General features: G+C 36.6%; 1 protein-coding gene across 4 annotated transcripts in view; it reads left to right on the forward strand.

The window, feature by feature from the left end:
- The first annotated feature begins 856 nt into the window (after positions 1 to 856).
- Positions 857 to 13178, forward strand: part of LOC110032197 (CLIP-associated protein-like) — a 53930-nt gene continuing 41608 nt past the window's right edge. For all 4 annotated transcript variants that reach the window (XR_002294827.1, XM_020735741.1, XM_020735742.1 and 1 more), the window contains exons 1-3: positions 857 to 1382; positions 6559 to 6714; positions 6852 to 6914. Coding sequence is in view for 3 of the 4 variants with exons in the window: in XM_020735741.1 (XP_020591400.1) it covers positions 1050 to 1382; positions 6559 to 6714; positions 6852 to 6914 (552 nt within the window). In the remaining variant the exon portion in view is untranslated. The remainder of the gene's footprint in view (positions 1383 to 6558; positions 6715 to 6851; positions 6915 to 13178) is intronic.

A 13178-nucleotide genomic window follows, 5' to 3' on the forward strand; every position in this document is an offset into this window, starting at 1 on the left:
CGGTAACAATCACAAGTGTATTAGATATCCCTAAACAGAAGCATAACACATCATAAGAGGTAATACATCAATAATACATGAATAACACAAGAATAACATATGAGTAGCACACCAGTAACACATGAATAACACATAAATAACACAAGAATAACACACGAATAATACAAGAATAACACATCAAAACCGTGTCATAGAGATATCTGTGAGTCAACCGAATTTGGTTTTATGCAGTCATTGAGGTAGAGTTCTTTTTGTGCTATTGATCTAAAACCGAATTTGGTTTTATGCAGTCATTGAGGTAGGGTTCTTTCTGTGCTATTGATCTAAAGCTATGGTGTGTTACTTGTGTGGTATTGATGTGATATTGTTGTATTTTTGATGTGTTACTGATGTGTTACTTGTGTGCTATTGATGTAGTATTGTTGTGTGATTATTGATGTAGTATTGTTGTGTTATTGTTGTATTACTGGTGTGTTAGTTGTGTGATATTGATGCTGTATTGTTGTGCATTTCATGTTTAGGTTTAGGTGCATACCGTAATTTTAACGAACGACTGGACACCATGGTCACCTTCCCTTGCGTGCCGGAGAATGCCTAGGGTTTCGCCAATAAAGGAGGTAGCGCTTCGCTGAGGAAGATGATACGGAGCCTAAAACCTAAACTCGTAATAGTGCGGAGAAAATGAAAAGATTTTTTAGGCGGGATCGGGTTTAAGATCGGGCCGGTCTTGAATAATATGAACTTTATTTTTCTGTTATTTCTCTGTGCTTAAATTGGTGAGGCTGGGCTTTCCAGGAGGCTGCATTTGATTGGTTGGCTACTCACTTATGTCTACATGCTTGTGGCAATATTTCTTCATGTTTGCACGCTCGGCCAGCTATCCCCGAGTGCTTCGTCCCCACCAATTTCTATCTTCCAGTCCCTCTCAAGTATTCACTTTCACTATTTCCATCTTTAACTGTCTGCGATTTTGCGGAAGCTGCTCTGATTCAGATCCGAAGCACTGAGGCTAGGGTTTATTGTTTTTTTCCTTCTTCATCACCATCGAGATGGAGGAGGCGCTGGAGATGGCGCGGGCCAAGGACACGAAGGAGCGCCTGGCGGCAGTGGAGCGCCTTCACCAGTCTCTGGAATCTTCACGGAGGAGTCTCTCCTCCGGCGAGGTCACTGCGCTCGTCGACTGCTGCTTGGACCTTTTGAGGGATAACAATTTTCGAGTGTCACAGGGTGCCCTGCAGGCCCTCTCTTCTGCTGCCGTCCTTGCTGGCGAGCACCTTAAGCTCCATTTTAACGCCCTTGTTCCCACAATCGTTGAGCGTCTCGGTGATGGCAAGCAGCCCGTCCGGGATGCCGCACGGCAGCTCCTTATCACGCTCATGGAGGTTAGATTTTGCTTTGTACGGCGGCATTGTTTTGTTGTTTCGTGCCAGCTGTTGAGTAGTCGAGTCTATCAGGATGACTGATAGTTCTGGTTTTTATTTATTTCGTTCAAATTGTGGTGATTAACTCTTCACATTTTGGAGCGTCTGAATCATAAACGCTTCTATGAAGAGTTAGCAAAGAATTCCATCTTTCATAATTGCACCAACTTATATACGTCTTTATTGTCATCATTGCATTTTCTTCCAAAGTCTTGCTTGCATGTGATTATTTCTGTTTGCTTGATGGGAATGAGGAAAATGATAGTTTGGCGGGATTTTTGAATTTGAGATGATCAGGCGATACAGGGTGCCTTTGTTACGTGGATCCTTCGACATTAATTTATTTGGGTTGTAGTTCTGCTACCATGAGTGTCCATTTTAGTTATTAGTTTCTGTCCCCATTATTTTCCCAGCTGTAGTTCTCCTACTGTGCTAGATGTTTGGCCTTGGGCTGGCGAAGTAGGGAGAACTCCAATTATTTTCTGATTTAAAAAGTAAAATGACTTGTATCTTTTTGCTGCTTTATATGTCTTTCATTCTGTCGCTGTGGGATAGTTTCGTGAAACTTTCAACCATAATAGAAGGGATCACATCTTATTGGTCTAATGGAATTGTACGGCCCTGGAAGATATATTTCTGTTATCTTTTGTTTTTTTATAACGTTTATGCTTGTAGCCATGCAAATTCTTCCCTCCCTTGTTGGTGCAGATGTTGTAAAACCTAGGTTGTGCAATTTCGTTGCTGTTTGATATTGATTGGTTGGTACAGCTACAAGCAGTACCATCTTTTCTATGATGTTATTGTACTTATACAATTGCTTATGTGCATCTCATTTGTTCTGATGAAACATTGGGACAATTCTGATTCCAAAAATTTTTTTGGGAGTGTAGTTTTACTGAGATTATTGATTACCTGGTTATCTGGCTTTGGTCAAGCCGTTTTAGTCATTTTGTGTCATAATTTGGCATCTTGTAGTTAGCCTATGGTCAATTGGGCTTTTGCAGACTAATTTACTATGATTTGTGGATGGATTATAACAACCATGTCATGACCCGACCCGAGAGCTTGGAATTAATAAGACGGGAACTATTGGTTGGACGGAGGAAACTTATTTTATTGCTTCATTTTACAACAAAATTAAAATGAAAAGCATAAAAGAGCCACTCTATTTTATAAACTTATATATTTACAACAGATTGTTCATATTTAAACATTTACATCCAACAAAAAATAAAATTGAATTAAAATACTTATCAGTCTGCGCTCCACGACGCATGCACACATACTCTGTGGGGTCTATATAGTCTACAATTAATCTTCCTGTAAAATGTTAGCAACTAAAGATTTGAGTTAAAACTACTCAGTGGGTTAATGTTTCTAAATTGCAATAATTTGCATTTTAAAATATTTTGTAAAAGAGCAATAAATAGTAAAAGACTGCGTAGTAAAAGAAAGGAGTAAATAAAACAATTTCGTTTACTTTTACTTATTTTTGTTACACTTTTATTTATTAGGATTCACTGTTTAAATGTGCATTTTCTAAAAATATACGTTTAACCTTTTTCAACCTACTATAAAGTATGACAACCATTTCATTTTCTATTTTAGTGCACAGGTGTATTGCATTCATTTGTCAGTACCATCCATAGATGACACTTATTTGCATGCATATATGATATTTTACTTCTTTTTCTTGTAGTTAAGATTTAAAAGAAAGCGGAGAACTTCCACATTTTTAGAATAAATGCTGTAAAGAGTAAAACATATATTATTGCTTTTAAACATGAACAAACTATTATAAAATAAAAATATTTACCCACCTTTACAATGATGTCTGCTATCCTTTCCTCAATTAGTATAGGTTTTTGAGTGCACCTCTTGGAACAATTTAAATAAAAATAGTGAACTTAGAATTAATAGAAAAGAAGATTAGCCCTGAATAGAAGCTGCTATCTACTATCATTTCCTCCATTAGTTTATGTTTTTGAGTGCACCTATAGGAACAATTTAAATAAAATTAGGTTCTGTTCAGGGCTAATCTACTTTTCTATTAATTTCAAGCTTACTATTTTTATTTTCATACTTTTGTTATTTAATTAGCAATTGATTTAATCATATAAACATTTATATACACCTATATCACTAAAGTCTTCCAAATTTCTTTTGTTTTTTTGGAATGTAGGCTATCTCATCAATTAGTATCACTATATATTATAAAATATTGTACTTAAAATAAATTTATTTCCTAGAAATTTAACATGCTTAACTTTTGAAAACTTTAAATTAGCCTTTTAACCTTATTTAATTATATAATTAAATATTTAAATTAAGCTTCATACCTGAATTCCATCCTATAACGAGCTTCTCTTTTTTGTGCTCTAGCTTTCTCCCTGATTATCTTTATATATTTATTAACAAAATTGAAATTATTTTAATGTAAAGTTAATGATATTTCATTTTAATCAATTACAATTAGTAACTTAATCTAACTTAATAGTTTATCTCCACCTCATCCTAATATTTTCGAACCAAACCAATATGGCTCGGTCAAGCTCTCCTTCATGCAGAAGGCTTCAACTTGTCTTTCTTCCTCCCCAAGCTCTTGATCGAGCTTCTCCTCCCTCACAACCGGTCGAACTTGTGTAAGGAAAGTTTCCTTAGGCACTCACTGCCTCTCCTCCTTTCTTTCGCTCGATTTAGGGCACGAGACACTCCTTTCGCTCAGGTAGGGTATTGGAAAGCCGAATCTTCCTTCTTCTCCTTCAGCTCGATGCTTTCTCTGCGAGCCACATGACTGGGAGAAGTGCTTAGCCTCCTCGTCCTTCATTTACTCGACCGGGATGCGTTGAAAACTTGTGAGAAGTGTTTTCCTCTGCTCCTCGATCCTACCTTGCATGAAGAAAATGCCGCAGGATCTCTCCCCTCTTCTCTGGCTCGATTAAAGGTAACCTCCTCCCTTTCTTCTTCTTCCTTTTTCTCCTCTTCTGGCTCTCTCTCGTTCCCTCTATTCTCTCTAGCTCTCTCATATGGTTTCAATTGGACGAGGAAAGTGGGTTGATAGTCGCGACTTAAGGGCATTCAATTCAAACGACACTTGTGAAACGACATATGTTGTAACTGATGAATTCATTTCCTTTCTTATTTTATACAAAAATATTTTAAAAAAATTATTATTACAAACCACTTACCTTGCAAAGGAATTTTTCTTTTGGAAAGTTAATAGTAGATAATCATCTTTTTTCGAAGTTCATTCTTTACTATCCATGTATCATTTGATAAAGGTCTGCGTTTCCATTTGACCAAAATTCTTCAGCCAATATTTTGTTTAGTTATCATGTCATTAGAAAAGACACTTTCAATATACAAGTAGATGAACTAGAATGATGGAGTTTGTAGAAGCAACTGCTGTTGAATTCTCTTTTGTAGAGGAATTACCTGATAATGTGAGGCTCAAATATTTCTCTGTAATACAATACATCTTTAATGATGAAATAGTACATATACAAATATTAGGAGGCAAATTTAAAACAAAAGCAATGTAATTGATTTTTTTACTTATTTGTTGCCCTTGAATTCAATCATTTGATTTTTACTTATTATTTATTCGTTTCATTTCTTATTTCAAACAAAAGAAAACACTTTTTACTTATTTGTTTGTGCGAAGCATTTGAGATGTATACAAATCATGACATGATCACCTTCATAATAATCTCAAGCACTTCTCTTGACATTCACAACATGATAATATTCATCTTGTGCTATTTAATTTGATTTTTATCTTTATCATGTAAATCATGTACCTACTTTACAATGATGCTATAAAATCAAATATGCATGCAGTGATAAAGGGTGCAAGATTTATGGGCTTTTTAGGATTTAGTTTTTGAACAATCTTAAATGGTGTTTTGCCTGTAAACTTGCATAAAATGCTATTCGAATTTAGTTGTAGGGAGTTTATTTCCCAATTATCCTATTTTTCCCCTTTCCAACTAGAAATTTCTGTAGTTTCCGAGGCTTCTATTTAATGCTTCAGTTTGATCATTATTTTGAGGGTGGAAGATTGATGAAAACTTACTATAACCAACATTTTTCAAAATTTCTTCTAAAAACAGGTTATAAATTTCTTGTAATCTAATTGTTTTCCTAAATAAAGTTTGCTACATGCATCAGTAGTCTTTGAGCCTTGGATAATCTACCTCCACCAATATAATACAATTTTAGACAGTCGCAGTATGAAGTTAATTTATTAGTCAACCTAGGGAGTAGAAGTGAAAAAAAAAGAGAGGAATACATGCCCCATGTTTAAGTTTTGTCTATTTGACATGCAAGACATTCAATAATTATGCTAGCACTATTGCTTCTTAATTAGGGCTAGTAAAACCTGCATTCAAGAAAAATTGACAAACTTTGCTATCGGTCTAATAAATATGAATCTATGATTATAAAAAAAAGCTTTCGGGAATGTAGAGCCTTTTAATTTTGTAATGATATCCATCTCAAACCTCAAAAATAACAAATGAAGCATGGCATATCCTTTTGATTGTAATAAAGCAACTGAAAGTGACGGCATGTTAAATGCTCCTCCTATATTTGAAAACAATAGGTGCCTCCCACCATGTAGCACTCTGTCCGATCTTGGGCTGAAGTGGTGGTTCTCATGACATAGCACTTTGTTTTGTATGTCACTTCGTTCCCATCTTCAGGCTGGCGTAATGCTCTGACACCATTTGTAACAATCTGAACTCTCACTCATTGAGATATTGCTCAATTTGGCCTAATGGCCTCACGGTTTTGCCACATTGTTGTAACTTTCAAGGTGGTCACCCATCCTAGGAGTCCTCCCACATGAGCATGCTTAACCACCGTTACACAAATGGCGCCTTGATGTTGAAGAGTTAAACTTCATTCTACTTGAGGGAGTTCATACTCCAAGCTGCATGAGGAGGAGTTGGATGTGCCTTTGTTTGGCATTCTTGCTTGCTTATTGTTTTGCTTTTTTTTTTGGTAGTAAGCACCCGTGAACAGAGCTTTGTTTGGTCTTGGATTTGGATACATTTTGATTTTGTTATGTGATTGTAATAAAAAACAGCCTTGTTGATGCAGGAGCAGCTAAATTAATAACATACTTTTTTCACAGGTATCATCGCCAACAATTATTGTTGAAAGGGCTGGGAGTTATGCCTGGACTCACAAAAGCTGGCGAGTCCGAGAAGAGTTTACACGCACGGTTGCCACAGCTATTGGCCTCTTTGCATCCACAGAACTTACTTTGCAACGAGTTTTACTCTCCCCAGTAACTTTACATTTTGCCTTGTCTGACTTGTCTTTTTTTATCAATATCTATTGTCTAGTTGCTTCTAGTTGTAATTTGTTTATTCATGGAAACTGCTATTGTTGCGGTTTATTTATTGTTTTGCTGTTAATTTATAGGTCCTACAGCTGTTTAATGATCCAAATCTTAGCGTCAGAGAAGCTGCAGCTTCATGCATTGAGGTTTTAACAATGCTCTTATGACTCTATTTTAAGCTTAATATGGCCAATTTCGTTTACGACAAGTATTCACTTTCAAATGCATTTGTTTATTAGTATTAAAAGCTCTGCAGTTTAGCCAACTCAGACCGTTTTATGGAGTTTAAACCCTTAGTTAACGGATCTTCTTTGTTAGGTTCAAGAATAGCTAATCTAAACTAAAGCTATTGCATTATTTTATTAGGAAAGCACAGTTTAGATGCACACTACGCATTTTGAGCGGTGTGCGTGAGTTAATTTGCGTCAATGCACGTCTCCCTGAACCATCTGCTTATACTGCTTTATATTGATTGACTTTGGATTCGCATGCATCTTCATGCATTTGATAACTAGTACTAAATGCCTTTTGTATTGTTGTTATGAACAAGCATTTTAATTTCGAAAGATTTACATGCATACCACTTAATTCTTATGTTTTTACATATCTAATACTTACACTTCAATTTTTACATACATGCCACTTTACCTAGTATGAAAAAATGTATTTCTCTTTTAAGAAGTTTCGGTGTTAGATATGTAAATACATAAGAATTGAGTGGTATGTATGCAAATGCCCCTTTAATTTTTTAGTATTTCAAATTTATGAATTTTATTGTTTTCATCTGGTAAAAGTTTTATAGTTTCTATCATCACCATTTTTTGGTTAAATCAGTTTGTGTGGAACTAGTATGAAAGGAAGGTTTCTGCTAAGAAATTGTAGTTTTAAATTGATTGTTGGACTCGTTTATTGTAAAATGAACACTATATCACTTTGGAACTTGTTTTTGCCTCGTTTTGCTTCAATCTATTCTACCATCATCATAAGTTTTGCATCATACTGAGCTTGAAACTTGTAGTTCAGTTTTGGGCGTTTACGTTGGTTGGATTTCTTTGCTCTTGCATGCCTAAACTCTATAATTTGACACATCTTTGTTAATTTAAAGCGGCTTTTACATACATGCCATCCGATCCCTGTGTATTTACATATCTATTTTCTAAAATTTACTTCTTACATTTATACCACCAAATTATATTATATCTCATAAAAAATATCACATAAAAAATACCACCATTTTAGCTTTTAAAAATGTAGGTACACCTTTTGATGCACAGGTAAGGTGACATGCATGTATGTAAAATTGAAGTTTTGGTGTTAGATATGTAAATACATAAGAATTGAGTGGTATGCGTGTAATTCTTCCCAATTTAAATGAAATTTATAAATCCATATATCTTGAGGACTTGATTCAAGCTAATTTGACCCGGACAGTAACTCGGGAAATATTTGCATACGGACTACACATGCAGAGCTGCGTGTGTAATAACCTCTCAATAACCTTCGCTTCGCGTTATTAGGGGTTTATTGGGAGGTCATTGAGGTATTAATTTCAATAACATATAACCCTAATAACTTTCAATAACCTTCGAGGGTTCTGTTTTGATGGGGGTATTGCGGGGTTAATGTAGTACGCACGCAGAGCTGCGCTTATGCCGTATGCAAATATTTCCCGATAACTCAGTCAATGTGGCGAACTCGCCAGGATTGTCATATGTGATCGAAAAACCTCAACTCGATAAGAAAAATTTGATTATTTTTCTAGGGCCGCTGAATTTACTTGATGAATTTAAGGTTTGAGGAGACTCTATGTTATAATCAATAGTGACACGTCATTAGTGATCAAATGATTTTGAAGTGGGAGCAAGAAATACAAGTCATATTGATCTTTGAAGGAGGAAGAGGTCACCTCCTACTAGCCAGTATATATTCAACTATCAATCTGTTGTGGCTTTCAGTCGCTAAACTTGTTAAAAAAAATGTATTGCTTATCATTTTTGGTTAGGGTGGGGTAAGAGAATGATATTTTTATAGATATGCTATATTTTATCATGATGGATGTCCTGGGCACTTCATGCAATCTTCGACTGACACAGAGCGTGGTTTTGTTGGGTGTAATCTCGCGGGATATGTAACTCTTGTGATCCGCTGTTTGCGGAACCCGCGATTGCGGGAGTGCAACACTATTCCCATCTTCCACCTTTTTTTTCTTTTTCCTTTTTTGCCGTCAATTTCTTTCATTTCCTTCCTTTTCTTTCTTCCTTTCTATCTCTTTTATATTTTCTTATTTTCTAATTAGGTTATTTCCTATTAGAAGACTGTTATATGTGTGTTGCGGGTCGTTGGAATTTTTTAGTTTTATTAGTTTTTGTATTTTGAAACAGTCTTCACCAATTTTTGTTCTTCAAAGTGCTGTATCTTATTCCATTTGCAAGGTATGCCTGTAGCTTGCCTAGGAACATGTGGTGGATCCCTTCTATCTTCAGTACCTCACATATTCGCCGTACGACTATTGTTTTCAATAGGAACAAAGCTTCTCCAATTTGCTGTCCAACAGCAGGTCTCAACTCCTTTTGTCTCCCATGCACCATCTATTTACTGTTTCTGGCAGCACAATCATCATAATCCGCCGTTGTATGCTATCTACGGTAGGGAACTACTCTCTTCTTCCCTTTGGGCCGCTGACCGTCTCTGCTTGCACCGATTATCTGTCGCCATCTATCCTACAACTTTTCTAGCGCATTTTGATGTTCCATTCCACCTTCTAGGAACCCTCGAACGGTTTCATTTGGTGTCTGATTCAACGTGCAGTGAAACACCCTTTGTTGCACAAACATGTGTATCAATCAAGTAGTATATATATTATGAGTCTGTGCATCGATCCAACAAGGAATAGATTAATTTTTAAGGAATTCTAATTATTAGTTTACTGATTCTAGGTCCAATCCAAAGTGTTTTTGTGTTTTTGAAAGGTTTTTCCAAAGTCCGAATTTATGAAAACAAAACCTACCGATTTTTGGGTTTTTGTAATTGATAAAAAGCGTCATTGAACCGAATCTTGTGAAATTTCAATTGTTTATCAACCAAATTCTTTCCTTTTGTAGTTGTAAACCAGAAACAAATTATTCTTTATTCTATTTCTAGTCATAAGAAGTATTTGCGCATCATATTATGGTTAAGTTCCCTTAATCCTGCAAAGGCTCTCATCATTCCTCATTCTCCTTTATGTTTACAAACTCCTAATGACAATGCTCCTATTCCACAAAGTAGTTTTGTCAACCTAATTATTCTTGTAGTGTATGGTCAATAGCTCAAATCACAATCAATTTTAACTTTTTTAGTTGCTAGCCAGAAAGTAAATAAAATATGAAAATTAACTCATCAACATGCTACAATTTGTTCTAACAAAATTACAAGCATCGAACAATCATTTCACCAAATCGATCCAAGGTAGTATATAAAAATTTATTTTCTAGACATTGGTACAAAAAACACAAGAAGTTTCATTGATAGAACATTAAAGTTTACGAAAAGTAAGAAAAAGAATAAACTTAGATCAAATTTCTTGCTGCTCCAAGCCATTTCCTTCTGCAATATGATTTTCCCTTTGAATTCCTCTTAATTTTCTCAAAGTAAAATCAATTACACCCATACACACACTTTACAAACACTCTTCTACTATTCCCCCATGATGTTCGCACTCCCTCTAAAAATCTTGAACTCTCCTCTCTATTGTTCAGGGGCTTCCATGGTCACAAAATAGGAGTGTTTCGTCTTTTCCTCCATCAAATTGTCACTCAAACAACAAAATTATCTAATGTCGGTAAGGGGCGCGGGGCGCTACAGCGGTGAGCTCGAGCGCCACCTATCGTGACTTTGGAGCTTCATTCTACAGTTTTGGGTGTTGCGGCAGTGAGCTCGAGCGCCGTCTTTCATGACTTTGGGGCTTCATTCTATAGGTTCGGGCGCTGCGATGCTACTGAGGTCTAGTGCCAGGACATTGTTCCCAATCGTCGACGCCCTCGCTTCTAGTGTTGTCTTTTTGTGCTATCAGGGTTTTAACTGAATTTCTCTTGCTGCTGACATTGATGCCCCCATTAAAGTGGCATTGAAGTGTTCAATGATGGCGTCAGAACACATCCATGTAGGCGATGGGGCACTTTTTATGACTTAGCTCAATTTTGCTTGAAGTGCTAAGTTCTTTTCTATATACTGCATATAACACCATATGTGCCCTAAAAAATCATAAAAATGACAAAAAAAACATGAAAAACCATATGAAAACACAACATCATATTTTAGAAACATCAGTATCAAAGCTAGCCAGAGCCATGGTGAATCTTGGTTTGAAGAATGAGATGCTATATTGCCAAGGAGAAATCCCGAACGAGGTGCTCAAGAAATTAACAAGGAGGCATGTAGCGGAAAATCCTTCAATTACAGTAGAAGCTCATTGATTTTGAAAGGAGACAATACGGGGAAGTCACCCACGACAATAACAGTGACCACTCAGGTGAAGGAAAAGAGGAAAACCCTTTTCACCACGAAGCTTCTATTTATGAAGAGCTGATGTCACGTCAATTCAACATTGTTTATAGAAAGAGAGGGTGATTTTGGAGGCAAGGTGGATCTACCTAATTTTGATGGATACATAGATTCAGACGAGTTTATTGAATGACTTGAGACAATTGAAGGGGTCTTGGAGTCCAAGGATATTCCAAATGATAGAAGGGTAAAACTATCTGTCATCAAGCTAAAGAAGAGTGTGTTTCAGTGGCGGGAAAATTTGAAGCATTTACTCCATCATGAGGTAAAAAATAAAATTATTACTTAGTCTAAGATAAAAAGAGAGATGCAATGCAAGTACCTATCATCACATTACAAGCAAAATATGTTATTAAGACTTCACCATTTGCGACACTCTCAATAAAGGAGTACACAATCAAGTTCAAGCAGTTTATGTTGCATTGTGAGTTAGTGGAGCCCAAGGAGAATGCCCTAGCTCTATGTCTGGGAGGTTTTAGACCTTCCATTGGCAATGTGGTCTAATTATAGTTCTATTGGACATTACCGCATGTTCAGACCCTAGCTTTGAAGGTGGAGAGACAACACTACAGTATGAGGTGGTAGAGAGACAACACTACAGTATCATGTCCACACCACTCTTCCAACACAGTTTAACCCTAGGATCAAGCAACAGGAGTACACACAGCGGAGCATCCCAACCTACCCTGCTACAGGAAAAATCTATTCAGAGTGGAGACAAGGGGGAGACCTCTAGCGTGCCCAAGGTCATCCCGGCCAGTAAGTGCTCCATGTGTTATGGTTTTGGGCACATTGCATCAGATTGTCCAAACAAGAAAATGATATCTTTCACTGAGCAAGGTGCTATGGAGTCAAAGAATAAAGACCGAGAAGGAGGTTAGAGAGAAGTACCCGTTTGCGTTCGGCAAGGGAGAGATGCTAATAATTCAGGTTGAGCCCATGAGAGCGACTCCAATAAAATTGTCATTGGTTGTCCTAAAAAGTAGTGAGTTTGTGGTAACATATGTTCATACAAAGTTTGAAGATGTAGTGTCACAAGCTACTTTTTTGCAGGAGCTAAGTAAAAGATCAATAGGGCTGACAATGGTTGTCCTAGAGCGTTATGAGTTTGAGGGGTCAACACTATATACATGACAACCCAGCTAAAACAATTTCAGAATTTTCACATACAATCAACCTCATGAGGTGACACTACTCAGGGGGGTTTAATATGTTGAGATGAAAATGTTTTGGGTTATTTCTAGAAGGCTATATTGAGTAATATGGGTGTTAAATTTAATTCAGTTTAGCAACGCACCCATGGACAGGTGGTCAAAAAAGAGTGATGAACTGCTGCTTCAACAACCTTCATAGGTGCTTGTTGAAAAAAACATCTGCCAACGAAATCCAGGTCCTTCTAGAAAAGAAGAAGAAGCTTATTCTAGTCCGGGAGAATGATGCAGAGCATGATTTTGGTATGTAGAATCGTGGAATATTGCGAGAAGTAGAATTCAACACTCCCACAGTCTACTATTTGCAGAAACTGTGATCTCATGCGCAACATCGATCCTGCCTTCCGCTTTTTTGTTTTCTTCCTTTTATTTTCAGCCACTTAACTTTCTGTCCCCCTTTCCATCTAGTTCTTTCCTATTTTCCTTTTTTTTAAATTAGGCTATTTCCTATTAGGAGATTTTTATGTATGTGTTGTGGGCTGTTTGAATTTTCAGTTTCCTGAGTTTATGTATTTCAGAGGAGTCTTCTCCAATTTGCTCTCCGAAATATTTTATTCATTTAGTAAGTGGTGTGCTTGTAACTTGCCTAGCAACTGGTGGTGGATCGCCCCGCCATTCTTATGTCACTGATTCACCATTCAATCGCTAATTTCAGCA

The sequence above is a fragment of the Phalaenopsis equestris genome, unplaced genomic scaffold (genome assembly GCF_001263595.1).
Source record: "Phalaenopsis equestris unplaced genomic scaffold, ASM126359v1 Scaffold000885, whole genome shotgun sequence".
In the NCBI taxonomy this organism is placed as follows: domain Eukaryota; kingdom Viridiplantae; phylum Streptophyta; class Magnoliopsida; order Asparagales; family Orchidaceae; genus Phalaenopsis; species Phalaenopsis equestris.